We start from the raw sequence: 18,197 nt of genomic DNA on the forward strand, positions 1-18,197 counted from the left end.
GCTACAGAGAACATTTTTATCAACTGAATGGAATTTTTCCCTGCCACAGGTATAATACTTACTACAAGAAGGATATTCAAACCTGGGTCCACAATCTAACAGCATGCACGACTATAATAGAACAGTGGCTTTTAGTTCAAAACCTGTGGATTTACCTAGAGGCAGTCTTTGTAGGAGGAGATATTGCCAAACAACTGCCACAGGTAATACATAGTGTTAATCTAAGCATTTAAAACACAAGCTAGGTATGTGGGCAGAAAATCTAGTCTATCTTAACTGAATCCTTTGAAGAGATAATAAGAGGTGCTGACTGGGGCAGATCATATGATGCGGTATAAATGAATTTGAGCAAAGCTTTGTAGTATGAAAGACAAAGGAAACTATCAAGTGGGATTAAAATCAAAGAAAGATAATTCTTTAACAATTAAAACCTCAATACAGTGAGATACTTGTATTATACATCTTTCTTTTCAAGGAATGTACAAATGATGTGGGATTAAAAGTTGAGGCCACATTTTACTGATGCAAAGGAAATGCATGTGATGTGAGGGAACTTCAAAGAGACTTCAGAAGAAATAGGTTAAGTGAATAGGCAAGAACATGGCAGGTGGCACATAATCTTGTGTTAATAAGAATGGGTTAATTGCTGATCTGACAAACACAAAGAATATCTCAGAGAGCAGTGGTGGTTTTCTCATATGATTTATTCAAGGCCTTAACTGTAAGCATTGGGAAACACTCTGAGAACCAGTGTTTCAAAGATTTCCAGCACCTACGCATTTTTATATTCTCATGACACAATGGTTACATGTGCATTCTACATTTTTGAAATAATTCATCATTGATCAATGTCTCTTGAGCTGTTCATCTTTGTTTTTCCCCAGATTTATCTTTAATCTTATGTTTCCTGCTATTTAGAAAAACACTCTCCCATTTGTATAACAAATGGACGCTATAAAAGTCACTACTCCTTGATCAGTTTTATTGATTAAAAGTTTATTTTAAATCGGTGTTAAATTTTTAGTTATTCACATTTTAAAGTTTAAATCTATCTCCTAGGAAGGGAGAGGTGAAGGAGGGGGTGGAAGGAGGAGGGAAGATAAGGGGTGGGGAGGGGGGAGGGGAGGGGGAGGGGAGGAGGAGGGAGGGGGTGGACGAGAGGGGGTGGACGAGAGGGGGTGGACGAGAGGGGGTGGACGAGAGGGGGTGGACGAGAGGGGGTGGACGAGAGGGGGTGGACGAGAGGGAGGGGGAGAGGGGAGAGGGGAGGAGAGGGTGCTGCACCAATGCAGGGGAGGTTTGGGCCCAACGGGTCCACTTGGTCTAGTTCCTTATAATTTTTAGAATTTCCTAAGTTAGTGAGGTGGGTTTGTTAAGGAAGGATAAAATCACTGCAGTGAAGAGGAATGATTTGGGCCCAAAAGCTTAGTATTATCTTTTGAATCTCCTTTACTGGTTTCTAATAATTGCCCAATCCTCTGGCTTACAGCTAATCATGCACCACAGGCCCTTTCCTTTAATTTGATACCATCCTTAACTTCCTTCTTTCGTGCTAGAAAATTTCTTGCGCTTTATGAAATATCTTCTTAAATATCTACCTCTACATTCATTCTCCTTAATCTACTCTCTCGGTCCACTTTTGCCAGCTGTGTTCTTATACCATAAACGTAGCAATGAAACTTCTAGAACATCAAACAATGCAGCAGAGTAGAAGTCCCTTTGGCCCACGTGCCGACTATGATGCCAAATTAAACTATCCCCATTTGCCAGCACATGATTCTTATCCAACCATTTCTTGCATGTTCATGTACCTGTCTAAATGCTCATAAACGTCACTATAATGCCTTCTTCCACCAACCCACCCTCCACCCACTGGCAGGGCGTCCAAATACCTAAAAATTATCTGAAAATAAAACTTCCCATTTTTTAATTTTCCCTCTCTTAAAGCAATGCTTTGTAGTGTTAAAATAATTAATAATGTATTGAAAACTAACTTCCTCTGATGTTCAACAACAGAAAAAGATCAGCTGTAGCCAATAAGCTTTTAAAATATTTTCTCTGACAATTCCACCCTTTTTGTCTGATGTTTTCTTGGATTCAACACTATCATAAGGTCAAACTTTAGTTATTCTAACCCCATGAGCACTTCCATGCCATTTAAAATATGATTTTCTTCATTCTGATAAAAGATTATTGACCTGTGATTTGTTTTTTGTCTCCACATGTATTGTTACTGATTTATTTTTTGTCACATGTATCGAGATACAATGACTTTGTTTTACATGCTATGCAGGCAAATTGTATCAGACCTCAGTAGAATCCAACCATACATGAGTACAACAGGTAGTGTAAAGAGAAAATAAATAGTGTGCAGAATATAGTATTGCAGCTACAGAAAATGTGCACATAAAAGGTCCAAGGGCCACAGCGAGGTAGTTGGGTATTTCAATAGTCTGATAACAGCAAAGATAATGTTTGTGATTCTGATGGTACATGATTTCAAGCTTTTGGATCTTTTGCCCAGTGGGAAAGTGGAGAATAGGGAATAACTGGGTATGAGAAGGTTTTGATTATGCTGGGTGCTTTCCTGAAGCCGTGTGTAGTGTAAATGGATAGGAAGGAACCGCTGATGCTGGTTTAAATTGAAGATAGACACAAAATGCTGGAGTAACTCTCTTCAGGGTCTCGACCAGAATCATTACCCATGCCTTCTCTCCCGAGATGCTGCCTGCCCCGCCGCTGAGTTACTGCAACATTTTATGTTTATCTGTAGTGTAAATTGAGTTGATTTGCAGAAAGGGGCGGGAGGGGATGGTGGGGGAGGTGGTTTGCATGATGGACTGGGCTGCATTTCTTGAGGTCTTGGGCAGAGCAGTTGCCAATCCACGTTATGAAGCATCCTGATGGAAATCTATAGAAATTGGTTGAAAAGTCATTGGAGGCATAACAAATTCTCTTTAACTTCTAAGGAAGAAGAGGCATTGTTCTATTTTGACTATACCATTAATCCTACCTCACTTGTTGAGTAATTCCAGTACCTTCTATTCATGTTTTCACTTTGGATCTGATGTTATCCAGAGATACAAGTGATACAAAGGCAGTTTCTTGACTTTTTTGGTCACTGGTGTTTCTGCAATTTTTGGAGTATGTATCAGCAACTGGACACAACCTTCCCGACAGCCTGCGAGTCACATACTCCAGAGACTTTCTGCTGCAGCTAAGACTTCACTCCCACCAAGCCATTACTACAGAGAAGTATCCGGAGGAAATACTATGCAAGTACTCTTCCAACCAAGGGAATTCTCGCAATAAAAAGAAGGTAACCAGACGGGGAAAGAAAAAGGGTGGAATTAGAGCCAGACTTAAACGAGAGAAATGTAAACACCGACCGCTCCTCTCAGTCATCCTGGCTAATGTGCGCTCCCTCCGCAATAAAACAGACGAACTACAAGCCAACATTAATCACATGTATGAATACTGGACTGCCTCCATTCTATCATTCACGGAATCGTGGTTAAATGAGAATGACGATGATAAATCTCTGCACATAGATAGCTTCGGGACCTCCCTAAGACTTGACCAAGATGGCAAACAACATGGCAGTGGCGTTTGTCTCTAAGTAAGCACACGTTGGCGCTCAATGGTCGTTGTTAGGGAGAAACTGTGCACTACCGACATCGAACTCCTGGCTGTTTCCCTATGCCCTTTCTATCTTCCTAGGGAATTCCTACAGCTTGTTTTTATTCTGGTTTACATTCACCCCAGAGCAAATGCAGTCACAGCCATGGAACACATCATGAGGACATTAGATAGGCTTGAAATCATATCCCCTGAGTCTCCCAAATTCATCCTGGGTGATTTTAATCACTGCTCAGCTGACAAATCGTTTAAAGGTCTTTATCAGTCTGTCACATGCACCACCAGCCTGGGAAAGACACGATAAATGGTATGGTTCAGTCCCAGATGCATACAGATCCTCCCCTTGGCTCTGTTGACCACCACACCATTCTGCTTGCACCAGCCTACTCATCAGTTGTAAGGAGGGCAGAGAAGGTAATTAAAACCATCAAACAGTGGACCAATGACAGCATTAACAGGCTACAGGGATGCTTTGAAGACACTGACTGGGATAACCTCATAGCCCCGTCCAGCAACATCAATGAGCAAGTGAACACAGTCTTATTATTCCCACCAAACAATATTATTCCCACCAAAAAGGTTACAATCTTCCCCAACAATAAACCCTGGGTGACTAAAGAACTCAAGGAAATCCTCAATAAGAAAAAGAAAGTCTTCTTCACTGGCTCTGAGACTGAGAAAAAAGAGGTTAACAGAGAGGTCAAGCGTGCCATCAAAACTGCTAAACTGAAATACAAAGCCAAAGTGGAGCAAACATTCACGTGAGGAAACATCCGCTCAGCTTGGCAGGGTCTCAAGAACATGGCAGCTGTGAATCCGGCTTTTACCACCAGCAAGCTTATTCAGGTTGCAGGCAGCAGCCCAGCATTCCTACCTGATGACCTCAATTCCTTCTACACCAGATTCGAGACAGACAACAGCACCCAGCTAGATGCAACCATCTCCGCACTCAAACCTGGAGACTCTGCCCTCGCCATTAACAGGTATACAATACAATACAATACGATCCACCCGGTCAATCTGTCATTTGGTCAAGTACGCTGATGACACAGTTCTCCTATCTCTGCTCTCAGGCCCCTCACAGCACCAGAGCTCAGCTCTTCATGAGTTTGTGGAGTGGTGCAACAACTCCTGTCTTGAACTAAATGCAAACAAGACCAAGGAGTTGGTAGTGACCTTCTTCAGCAAGCAGAGGGAATTGGCTGCGGCAGTCACCACTACTATCCACGGGAAGCCTGTGGAGATTGTTGAGGAATACAAGTACTTGAGCACAGTCGTCGACAATCTGCTGAAATTTGCCTCCAACACAGAGGGTATCCTCAGGAAATGCCAGCAGCGGCAGTAACTCCTGAGGAAGCTCAACTCCTTTGGGCTCAGCAAGGACATCCTCATAACATTTTACTACTCCTTCATTGAGAGCGTCATCACGTTCTCCTTCACCTGCTGGTTCTACTCCATTAGCCTTCAGAACAGAAACCGCCTGCAAAGCACAGCCAAAGTCTGTTCCAAAATTATTGGACTCCCTGTCAGAGCCCTCTCCACCCTATGCGACCAGCAGATGCTAAGGTCAGCTGGCAGGATTTTACAGGACCCCTCACACGTCCTGTTCTCTGCATTTGAGTGGCTCCTCTCAGGACGCCGGCTTCGCTGCCCAGCCTGTAGGACACAGAGGAGAAGGGCAGCCTTTGTCCCCAAAGCTGTTCAGCTCCTCAACTCCCAACCACCCCTGTCCCGTTGCTCACCCTGCTAATCCCCTCCCCCCAATAGTTTTTGTACAACTCTATGTGCCTTTGTAAGTTACCCCATGGGGACAAATAAAGTGTTTTGAACTTGAACTTGATTCAAGAATGTTGTGCTCAGTGATCAGGCAGCATCTGGGGAGGGAATGGACCTGTGAAGTTTAGCGTTCGGACCCGAGTCTGAAGAGTCCCAACCTGAAATGTCACCTGTCCATTCCCTCCCCAGATGTTACCTAATCCACTAAATTCCACTAGCGCTTTGTGTTTTTCCCAAGATTTTATCATTTGCAGTCTCTTATCTCTGTTTCACTGCACCATTGCAAAATCTCCTCAAAATAAGGCTACTTTGAAGGATTTTATGATTTGCAACTGATGATATCATATTTTTTGTCTTCAGGAAGCAAAACGTTTTCAAAATGTTGATAAATCATGGATAAAAATTATGCAACGAGCTCATGAAATTCCGGGAGTGGTCCAGTGTTGTGTAGGAGATGACATTATGGGACAGCTTCTGCCTCATTTACAGGAGCAACTGGAAGTCTGCCAGAAATCACTAACAGGGTAAAAATCTCAGATTCTATACATGCTGTTGATCTGTGACTTGCGAGGATTGAGGTCAGATTCTTTAAAATTGTACTGGTTTTATTTTTTGAAAGTAATGTAAAGTTATAGCATCCATTATATTTATTTTTGTAAAACATGTAATATTTGGGTTTCAGGCAAGACCAGCACTCATCGACATTTGCTAATTACCCTTGAAGCAATGTAGTGTGGCACTTGTTGGATTGCTCTGTTATGCTGTGAATTCTAGGATTTGTTTCCTCTGACATGAAGGAACAGTGATATGTTTCCAGACCGTTATGTGTTTTAGACAGTACTTTGCATGCAGTTGCATTCCTATGTGTCTGCTATCATTCTAGTTAGCAGTTTTGATGATGCTGATAAAGAAATGTTGGTAGTTTGCAGAAGTGCATTTTTTGCACGGTACATATGGCATCCATATTATACAATTGATTGATTTATGCTTGAATGGTGGGCAGAGAACCTATCAAGTGAGCAGTTTTAATTTGGATGATGTCGATCATCATGACAGTTGTTAAAGCAAAATTGAACAGGTCAGATGTATGACAAATGGTAGTAATTCTGTAATACATCTGACCTGTGCCTTGTAGACAGTGGTGATGTTTTGAAGAATCGGGAGAAGAATCACTGAATACTCAAGTTTTCCAGATTCCCATCTTATTCTCGGTATATATGCCCTATCATGTGATACTGATTATTATTTGTGTTTATGGAAAGCTTTTGAATTAACTTTTATGTTAGCCAGCATTCTATTCTCACATTTACATCAGATTTTCCTTCTACCTCAGATTCCTGAATTTAGTCTGATCCTCACTTGAATTTATCAATGAACTGTAATCAAATTCTCTACTATTTGGGCTTTTGTTTCCCTACTTTTCTTTGAGTCATAATGCACATGTTGTAGTTGAAACAGCTTCTTTTGAAAGGTTATCATCACAATGTTTCCATTGTACATTTAACCCCGGTCAGGTCAGTTTACGGTTTAGTTTATTGTCACGTGTACCGAGGTACAGTGAAAAGCTTTTGTGTGTGCTATCCACTCAGCAGAAAGACAATACATGATTACAATCAAGCCATTTACAGCGTATAGATACATGATAAAGGAATAAGGTAGAGCCAGCAAAGTCCAGTCAAGGATAGTCCGAGGGTCACCAATGAGGTAGATAGTAGTTCAGGACTGCTCTCTGGTGGCTGAAGGATGATTCATTTGCATGAAAACAGCTGGGAAGGAACTGTTCCTAAATCTGGAGGTGTGCATTTTCACACTTCTATACCTTTTGCCTGATGAGAGAGGGAAGTAAAGGGAGTTGCTGGGGTGTGACTCGCCCTTGTTTATGTTGCTGGCCTTACCGAGGCAGCGTGAGGGATAAATGGAGTGAATGGAAGGGAGGTTGGTTTGTGTGATGGTCTAGGTTGCGTCCACAATTCGCTGCAATATCTTGTGGTCTTGGATGGAGCTGTTAGCAAACCAAGCTGTGATGCATCCTCATAAAATGCTTTCTATGGTGCACCTGTAGAAGTTGGTGAGAATTGTAGGGGACTTGCCAAACTTCCTAAGCCTTCTAAGGAAGTTGAGATGTTGGTGTGCTTTCTTGGTTATTGCTTCAATATGGGTGGTCTAGGAGAAGTTGTTGATGATATTGACTCCTAGGAATTTGAAGTTTTCAAACATCTCTACTGGGCTATGTGTACTACTACGCTTCCTGAAATTAATCACTATCTCATTGGTCTTGCTGACATTGAGAGAAAGGTTGTTGTCTTGATACCAGGACACGAGGTTCTCGATCTGTACTCCGTCTCATCATTATTTGATATCCGGTGGTGTTGTTTGAAAATTGAATTAGATTTGTACTTGGCTGCACGGTCGTGGGTGTACAAAGAATAAAGAAGGGAGAACGCAGCCTTGCGGAGTACCAGTGTTGAGGATTATCATGGAGGATTATTTGTCCCCCATCCTCACTGATTAAGGTCTGTTGGTCAGGAAGTCGAGAATCCAGTTGCTGAGGTGAGTGCTGATGCCAAGTACCATGGGTTTGGTGATAAGTTTGGATGGTATAATGGGGTTAAAGGCAGAGCTGTAGTCTATGAATAAGAGTCTAATGTAAATGACTTTCTTATCCAGGTGTTCCAGGGATGAGTGTAGGACTAGGGCGATGGCATAGTCCGTGGACCTGTTTTGGCGGTAGGTGAACTGCAGTGGGTCAAGGCCATTGGGTAGACTGGATTTAATGCACTCCATAACTAGCCTCTCAAAATATTTCATGATTGTGGATGTGAAGGCCACTACTGGACGGTAGTCATTTAGGCATGAAGTCTTACTTTTCTTTGGTTGATTGTGGTCTTCTTCTAGCAGGTGGGTACCTCAGAATGGGGTTGGGAGAGATTGAAGATGTCTGGGAATACTTCTGCCAGCTGGTCCGCGCAGCTACTAAGGATATGGCTAGGAACTCCATCTGGACCAGTTGCTTTTCGTGGGTTTACCCACAGGAAGGCCAATCTAACCTCTGCACCAATCACCCTGGGGAGAGGCACACTTGAGTCTGAAGGAACAGGTGTCACTGCCCTTTTGACCCTCTGCTTGAAGCGAGCATAGAAAACATTTAGTTCATCGGGTCACACTGTCACCAATGATGTTGCCTGACCTTGCTTTGCAGCCCGTTATCTTATTCAGACCTTGCCACATACTCCTTGTGTCCGAGTGATTATACTGGAACTCAAGTTTGTCTCTTGGCATCCTTGATGCCTTTGAGGACATTCATAGCGGGTCTTCTTGTGCTGCTCGGGATAATTTGAATTGTATGCAGCAGACCTGGCCTTAACCTGTGAATGTACCTCGTGGATCATCCATGGTTTCCGGTTGGGGAACACTCGGATTCACTTCATCAGAACAGAGTCTTCCACACACTTGCTATTGAAGTCGGTCATGGCAGTGGCGTACTCATTCAGGTTAGCTGCGGAATCCCTAAATGTGGACCAGTCCACTGAATCCAAGCAGTCGTGTAAGATGTCATCCCTGACATTTATTCCCTGACCAGTATTTTACAACTCTCTGAACCGGATCCTCCTGCTTTAATTTTTGTTTGTAGGCAGGGAGCAGAAGCACAGCTATGTGATCAAATTTCCTGAAATGTGGTCAAGGGACAAAGCAGTAGGCATTTTATAAGATTGTGAGCAGTGTTTAAGGGTGTTCTGGCCCCTTGTTTGACAAGAGACATGATGGTAGTACTTTCGTAGTATGCCCCTGATGTTGGCTTGGTTGAAGTCTCCGGCTACAATGACCAGGGCTTTGGGGTGTTTTATCTCAAGGCTATGGATAGTGAAGTACAGTTCGATCAGAGCAAGCATGCCGTCTGCGTGGGGTGGGGGAGGGGTGGTGGTGGTGGGGGGATGTAGACTGCTGAGAGGATGGCTGAGATGAATTCCCTCAGCAGGTAGTAGGGATAGCACTTCGCAATCAGATATTCCAGGTCCGGGAGCATGAACGCGCCAAGACTGCCACGTCTGAGCACCACAAGGTATTGATTAGAAAGCACTCACTGCTGCCTCTAGCCTTGCCCAAAGGCGCTGTACAGTCCATCCAGTGCAGGGAGAACCCCTCGGGCTGAATGGCACTGTCAGGTATGTCATGGGTGAGCCATGTCTCTGCGAAACAGAGCACACAGCAGTCTCTCACTTCTTTGAGGTGTCATTCTAGCTTTCAGTTCATCTAGCTTATTTTCCATAGATTGCATTTCGCCAGTAGTAGGCTAGGTAAGGAAGGGAATTCAAGATTACAGTTAAGAGACCAGAACAATGTAAAAACAGCAAACCAACCATTGGCAAATATTAATGAAGAAAATAATCAGTAGAGTAAGGGGCAGTGTGGAGTTATTGATGCTCAGGCTTGCTGGAGGGGGTTAGTTATACACCTGTTGTAGCTATCCAGAAACTTCTCGATCAGTTGGGTGGTAAGGTAGGAGGACCCTTGTTAGTCACTTCAAAGAATAATATGTTTGCGAGATGCTTTGAGTGCAACCCTTCAGGTAGGGGCATCATACCAATGCTCCATTGAATGTGTTTTTCCATTATTTCTCTTTCCTGAACTGGAACTTATGTTTGACATTCAATCATTTGATCAATGGACCTGTGTGTAGTCGGTAACATCTATTCTAGTGATAGTATCACTACAAAATGAGCTCAGCTAGTTTGATGGATTGGATCTTTCACTTGCCAAAGGTCAGCTTAGCCAACATTCCCAAGATTTCCAGTTCACTGTTCTGAGGAGTTGCTTGTCCAAAAGGTTATTCTATCAAAAGAGGCAAAACAGTTTGGTTCTGTATTCCTTGGAGTATAGAAGAATGAGAGGTCACCCTATTCAAACATACAAAGGCTCTTGACAGGATAGATGTCGAGCTGCTTTCACAAGTGGGAGAGTTAAAATAAGGGATAATTCATTTAAAACTGATGTACAGATAATTCTTCTGTAATACAATAGTTGCATTCCTAAGAAACCTTGTGTTATAGAAAATAACATTATAAAGACAATTGTATCAATGGGGGAAAGGGGATTATGGGCTAGAAAACTTCATACTTGCAATGCCTCTCCTCCACAGCTGCAGAAACCCTCATCCACGCCTTCATCACCTCCCGTCTGGACTACTGCAACAGCCTCCTCTATGGCGCACCCTCAAAAATCATCAGTAAACTTCAATATTCAAAACTCCGCTGCCCGTCTACTCACCCACACCCCGATCCGTGACCATATCACCCCCGTCCTTTACAAACTCCACTGGCTCCCCATCCCCCAGAGAATCCAGTACAAAATCCTCCTCATGACCTACAAAGCCCTCCATAACCTGGCCCCATCCTACCTGACCGACCTCCTCCACAGGCACACTCCCACCTGCACCCTCTGCTGCTGCCAATCTCCTATCCCCCCACATCCGGACCAAACTCAGATCCTGGGGGGACAGGGCTTTCTCCATCACTGCACCCACCCTATGGAACTCACTACCTCAAACCGTCAGAGACTCCTCCACACTCACCACATTCAAAACATCACTGAAGTCTCACCTATTCAGTACTGCCTTCAACCACTGAAGGTCACCCCACCCTCTGTCTCCTTTCTCTGTTCGTTTACTTATTTATCTATTTATTCACTTCCCTATGTTCTCTAAATCCCTGTAAAGCGTCTTTGAGTATATGAAAAGCGCTATATAAATGTAATGTATTATTATTATTATTATTAATGGCAATATCAAAATAAGGTTTTTTCAATCGCTATACTTTTATTACTGTTAAACATTGTTAAGGATCTATGTTACATTGCTTCATAGAGGATCGTTGTATAAGTGTCTATAGAAGTGATTGCTTGACATTTTCAATGGCCCCCCAAGGATACAGCATGAAAGGTTTAAGAAGCTGAAATCAGACAGGCCTTTGAGGAACATATAATGCAAGTAGAAAGGTCAAAATTGGCCACAAAATGTCCATGACAATTTTGGAAAATCCAAAGGCTTTTTATACATACATTAAAAACAAGAGGGAGAAGGTAGGACTGCTCCGAGATAAATGAGAGAATTTGTGCTTCTCTCAGAGGATGTCAGAGGATAGGGTATTAAACAAGTATGTTGCATCTGTAATCACCAAGGAGAATGAGATAGAGGACAGGGAGATCAGTGTGGAGAATACTAATATGTAAGGGCATTGTGAGATCAAGGAGGTGGTGCCCAGGTTTTTGAAGAGCATTAAGTTGTATAAATCCCCAGGGCGTAATGGGATCTATCACAGATTATTGACAAAGGCAAGAGGGAAAATCTTTGTTTCTTCCCTCACCACAAGCATGGACCCGGCGGATTGGAGAGTAGCCAATGTTATTATTTTGTTTAAGAAGGCTGGTAGAATCTAGGAAATTATAGACTGGTGATCCTCACTTCAGTGATAGGGAAGCTATTGGAGAGGATTCTTTAGGATAGGATTTACTCGCATTTGGAAGAGAATGGGAGAATTAGGGGCAGTCAGCATGGCTTTGTGCATGGCAGGTCATGTCTTACTAATTTGATCAGGTTTTTTGAGAAGGTCACAAAGGTGATGGGGAGGTTAGGGTGGTGGATGTTTGCTACATGGGTTTAGTTATTTGTCTTTATTTATTTATTTATTTAGTTATTTATAAGTCCCCCAGGATAGGCTGATCCAAAAGACTAAAGTAAATAGAATTAACGGTGACTTCATCATATGGATTCAGAAGAAGAAGAAGAAGAAGAAGAACTGGCTTCATAGAAGACAGAGGGTGTGGTGGAACGGTGTTACTTGGCCTGGAGTTTAGTAACCAGTGGAGGTCCTCAGGGATTGGCGCTGGGACCTCTGTTGTTTGTTATATGACTTGGACATAAATGTAGATGGGTTAGTTAGTGTGTTTGCAGAAGACACCCATATTAAGGAAGTTGCGGACAGTGAGGTAGACTGTCAAAGTGCACAGCGGAATTTAGCTACAGATATTGGCGACGAAATGGTGGGTGGAATTGAATCCAAGCAAGTGTGAGGTATTGCACTTCGTGAGTTCGAATGTAAAGGGAAAGTAGATAGTTAATGGCAAGACCCTTACAACATTGATATGCAAAAGAATCATTAGGTGCAGGTCTATAGCTCGCTGAATGTGGCAAAGCAAGGAGGAGTATAATATGCTTGCCTTTATCGATTGGGGCATTGAATGTACTAGTCAGGAAGACATATTGCCTTGGTTACACCATAAGACATTGGTTAGACCATATTTGGAATATTGCATGCAGTTCCCATTACAGGAAGGATGTGGAGGCTTTGGGGAGAATGAAGATGAGGTTTACCAGAATATTGCTTGGAATAGCTGGTATGAGCCTCAACTAAAGATTGGACAGACTTGAATTGGTTTTTCTGGAGCGCCTGAGGTTGAGGAGCAACCTAATTAAAGTGTATCAAACTCCCAAGGTAGGCTGATCCAAAAGTTTATATACAAGTCTGCTGAGGTGGTGATAGAGTCAGATATAATTACACGCTTTGAGAAAGGCATATAGAATGGAGGGAGATGGATCGTGGAGAGGCAAATGACATGGGTTTATCTTGGAATCACTTTCGGCACAGATATTTAAGGCTGAAGGACCTGTGCTGTACTCTACTGTTCTATGTTCTAAATAAATTAGCAGTTTAAAATAACATTTAAGTGATTCTCCAGTCGCATTATAACAAATTTAGCCTATGTAATGTAATGTAAACAGTGCTCCCTAATCACTTGCATTATATCCAATTTGCGTTATGGAGATGCACATTATAGCAGAACTACCTGTGTACATCGAAATTCCTTCCTCAGTAATCTCTGGAATGCTCTACCCCTGAGGGTGCTGGAAGCCAGATCATGAAATATATCTAAGGTGGAGATAGATAAATATTTGAATGAGCAGGGAGTTGAGAGTTATGGGGAACTCGCATAGTGTGTGTGGTACATTGGTGTGACTAGTAGATCCGCTGCCTCGCAGAGGTTGAAACCCAGGTTCAATCCTGATTTTGGGTGCTGTCTGGAGTTTGCTCATTCTGCCTGTGACCATGTGGGTTTCCTCCCATATCCTTAAGACATGCTGGTTGGTATATTAATTGGCCACTAAATTGCTTGCAGTGTGTAGTTAAGTGCTAGCTAGTAAATGGGGAAAAGTTGATGAGAATGTTGGGAGAATAAATAAAGGCAAATCGTGTAAATGGACGGTTGCTGCTTGCTGTAGACTTAATAGGATTTATTTCTGTATAGAATCTTTTATCACTGTGACTAAAAGGAGTTGAGCTGGCATAGATAAGCCATTTTCATTTTAAATGGTAGGGCAGACTTAAGTGGACTGGGAGCCTACTCCTGCTTTCTTGTGTTTTTGGATTTTTAATAATACAATTAAACAATATACCCAAGTATGGTGAGGTACAGGCACAGTGTTGCTTGCAGCAGTATCACGGGCACATAGACATAGACATAGACAACACACAAAAATATTAATTATACATTCATACATACATACACACACACAGATAGATTACTCATAAATTCTAAAAGACATTTTAAAGAAACAATACTGTGCCAATAACAGGACATTAGCACAAACACAATTATTTAAAAAAACAAGTTGGGTGCAAGAGGAGGTCCATAGTGTTTTGTTGCCAAAGTAGGATTAGTGTTGTGCAGGTCAAGAACCTGAGTGTTGTAGGGAAGTAGCTGTTTCTGAACCTGGTGTTTTGGGGCTTCTGTATTTCCTGCTTGATGGTAGCAATGAGAAGAGGGAATGGCTCAGATAACGGGGTTCCTTAATAGATGTTGTCCTATTGAGGCAGCGCCTCATATTGATGCTTTTATGGAAGCATCGGTCTGTACCAGTGATGAACTGGGCTGAGTTTACCATTCTCTGCAGCATCTTGCATTCCTCCACATTGGAATTGTCATCCCAGGTCAGATACAACTAGCCAGGTTATTTTCTACATGTGTAGATGCTTGTTATAGTATTTAGTAATATGCCAAATTTCTTTACACTTCTAAGAAACCCCGAGGCACGTCATCCAAAATGCTAATAACTAAGAACATGAATCTGCAAACCCTCTGCACCATTAACCCACCAATTAAAATTAAAACTGGCACTGTTCTTACGAGGCAATACTGTCTGATTACTGCAGGGTGGGAGGTTACATGAAAAAAAAAAAATCTTCTTGAGGTGCTTTTTTTGCAAGACAGGTGTTATGTATTGCTTGGAACAATGACCACAACCGAGTAAGTAAGGTAACAGTAGTTTATTAATAAACTTTGAACTTTAAACATCATGGTAACTTCAAAAGATGGCTGCAGCTTTTCAAACTGGGTCCCGGCTGAGTCCCGCGCAAGTACCGTGTCACTGTCCACCGATTGGCTCGTGTATCCAATCTACTATGCGCATGCGCACTCGTGACGTTCCCATCTAGCAGGGATGCCAGTGCACACGTGCGTAAGATGCCAGCGGGTATGCACGGGTTACCATTCGGAATGGTACATCCCCTACAGGGAACTGTAAAAGAGAAAAAGTGAATGTTAAATGTTCATAGAATGATGGAAGGATTTCCATGACGCTATCCAGCCTGGTCGAGCGGCCGACGCACCCTCTTGGACCACCCCAGGGGAGCCGTTTCGAAACGGGTATCTTTGTGCTCCACTGGTGTAGGGGATGGTTGGCTATGATGTTCCCTGTTCCACGATGCGGCCTCAGTTGGCTCATCTATTGAAGCAGCTGGGTCGACAACAGGAGGCATTTCAGTAGCTTCATCAGGTCTTTCGTCGGTTCGATGGCGTAGGTGGTCTAAATGCCACCTACAAACTCTCCTGTCCGTCAGCTCTAGCCCTACTACTTGACAATTACACAGCCGGACTATGGCGGGTTGCCGGATTTCTTCATGTCCAAGTCGAGTGTAGACGTTAACGTTCGCTATCTGGTGTGACCTAAACGTTCGCTATCTGGTGTGAGTATCGTAGTTTTGTTCCATGGCTTCCTCTTTTTTGCTGATGAGTTCCTAGACAGCCGGCTTGAGGAGATCTAATCTGGTGCATAGAGTGTGCTTGAACATCAATTTGGCGGGTGATACACCCTTAAATTCGTTTGGAGTAATTTGGTAATGGAAAAGGAAACAGCTTAATATTTTCATCAAGTAACCTTGAGTTTGCTTAGCAAGGCCTTGTTTCACCATTTGCATAGCTCTCTCTGCTAAGCCATTGGATGCAGTATGATAGGGAGCCGTTGTCAGCTATCATAAGATCAAAAGTAATAGGAGTAGAATTAGGTGATTTGGCCCATCAAGTCTACTCCACCATTCAATCATGGCTGATCTATCTCTCCCACCTAACCCTATTCTCCTGCCTTCTCCCCATAACCTCTGACACCCGTACTAATCAAGAATCTATCTACCTCTGCCTTAAATATATCCACTGACTTTGCCTCCACAGCCTTCTGTGGCAAAGAGTTCTACAGATGCACCACCCTCTGACTAAAAAATTCCTTCTCATCTTCCTAAAAAAATGTCTTTTAATTCTGAGTCTATGACCTCTAGTCCTAGATTATCCCACTAGTGAAAACATCCTCTCACATCCACTCTATCCAAGCCTTTCACTATGCCGTTCGTTTCAATGAGGTCCCCATTAATTCTTCTGAACTTTAGCGAATATAGGCCCAGTGCCGCCAAAAGCTCATCATATGTTAACCTAGTCATTCCTGGGATCATTCTTGTAAACCTCCTCTGGACCCTCACCAGGGTGAGCTCATCCTTCCTCAGATATAGTGTCCAGTATATAATACTATTCTTCTCTATAAATTCCTTGAATTCTGCACTTGTGAAAGACTGGCCTTTTGACAGATACAATCATTTCCGGAATACCAAAAGTAACAAATACAAACTGCAGTTTGGATATAGCAGTGGTTTAGCTCGACATATAGGTAGGTAACGCTTCTATCCACTTTGAATGGACATCCACAACAGCCAGAAACGTGTGTCCCCAAAATGGTCCGAAATAATTAATGTGGATGCGCTTCCACGGAGAATCAGGCCAGGACCATGGTTGAAGGGAAACCCTTGGTGAAGCCTTTTGCGTCTTCTGACAAATAGGGCTAATTAAATGGGTGTCCATTTGTGGCCACCACATGTAGCATATCATAAGTGCCTCCATTCTAACCTCACCTGCGTGAGCATCTTGCAGATTGAGGAGTATGTGTTTACAGCCTTGAGGGGGAACCACTTCTTGGTTACCCCATAATATGCATCTGTCCTTTAGGCTCCGTTCATGTTGATGATTTGTAAAAGGCTGTAATTGAGGCAAAGGCCTGGCGAGCCAACCAACTTGTAGCGCTCTTTTTACCTGTGATAGAAGTGGATCCTGAGCTGCCCATCTCCTAATGAGGTGACTTTTGATAGGAGTTTCATCTAGGCAGGAGGAGTGCCGGATATTGTGCCATCGACAATCGGCAATTTGCTATGGGCATTTGCCACAGCTTGTCATTTCTTGGCATATACTTCATTGTGTATGAGTAAGCGGATAAGGTTAAAAACCACTCTTGTATTTGCGGTGATGACATGAGCTGGATACCTCATGTTTCCCCATCAGACATAGTAGGGCCTTGTGGTCTGTGTCTATTTCAAAAGGGCGTCCAAATATATATACAGTAAGTGAAAACGCTTGATGCCAAACATCACAGCAAGGGCTTCTCGGTCGAGCTGTGAGTAATTTGTCTCTGCCTGATACATTGTTCGATGCAAAAGCAATGGGTATCTCTATTCCACAAGGCATTCAATGTAAAAGGACTGCCCCTACCCCGTATGGCGAGGCATCACACCTAATCACAATCGGCTTTTATGGATCATGATGCACCAGCATGGGTGCCGAACTTAAGGCAGCTTTTATTTGTTCAAATGTCTTCTGCTCGGCTCTTGCCCATACGCAGTGTTGGCGCTTCTGCATTAAATTGTATAAAGGCTTTAACACTGTAGATGACTGATTTATAAACTGGTTGTAATGCGTTACTAGACCTAGGAATGAGCATAACTGCATCACATTTTGCAGGCACAGAGCTTCCTTTAATGCTTTGATTTTGTACCATTGTGGATGGAGGCCAGTTTTGTTGAGTTTGTTGAGGCCAGATAATCCACAGAGTTGGCCAAAAACATGCACTTTTCCTTTTTGAGAGTAAAACCGGCTTTTCCTAAATGAGAAAGTACTCTGTCTAATATTTCAAGATGATGCGACTCTAACGTACCGGTTACCAAGATATCATCAAGGTATGCGCAGACGCAAGGAATATCTTCAACTAAGTTATCAATCAGGCCTTGAAATACACCCAGGGCCGAGCTCACTTCGAATAGTAGCCGCTTATGTCGGAACAGTCCTCTGTGTGTGTCATTCGTGATAACACCCCTGGATGCTTTGTCTAGTGTGGCCTGGAGGTCAGTGTGCTTCAGGTCTAAAATTGCTGTCCTCCTGATAGTGATGCCTACAGATCCTCTATCTGTGGCTGTGGATACGAGTTCAGCTTCATAGCTAGGTTAACAGTTAGTTTGTCCTCTCCACAGATGTGATAACTCAGACCAATACAGATACGATCGTAGCTGCCCATTCAGAATATTCTGCAGGTTCTATCACATTTTTACCCATGATAGAAGTGGATCTTGAGCTGCCCATCGCCTAATGAGGCAGGTGATCGAGTTCTTCTTCGATCTTCAGGTCAACAGCATAATGCACTA

The 18,197-nt window shown here is 42.9% G+C and overlaps 1 protein-coding gene across 1 annotated transcript in view; it reads left to right on the top strand.

Moving 5' to 3' along the window:
- The window catches only part of LOC144593844 (dynein axonemal heavy chain 8-like), a 624,642-nt gene that overhangs the window by 299,498 nt on the left and 306,947 nt on the right, over window positions 1–18,197 (top strand). The window contains exons 37-38 of the mRNA XM_078399962.1: window positions 50–203; window positions 5,776–5,939. Of these exons, the coding sequence (XP_078256088.1) occupies window positions 50–203; window positions 5,776–5,939 (318 nt within the window). The remainder of the gene's footprint in view (window positions 1–49; window positions 204–5,775; window positions 5,940–18,197) is intronic.

Source organism: Rhinoraja longicauda, chromosome 5 (genome assembly GCF_053455715.1).
Source record: "Rhinoraja longicauda isolate Sanriku21f chromosome 5, sRhiLon1.1, whole genome shotgun sequence".
NCBI classification, from domain to species: Eukaryota; Metazoa; Chordata; class Chondrichthyes; order Rajiformes; family Arhynchobatidae; genus Rhinoraja; species Rhinoraja longicauda.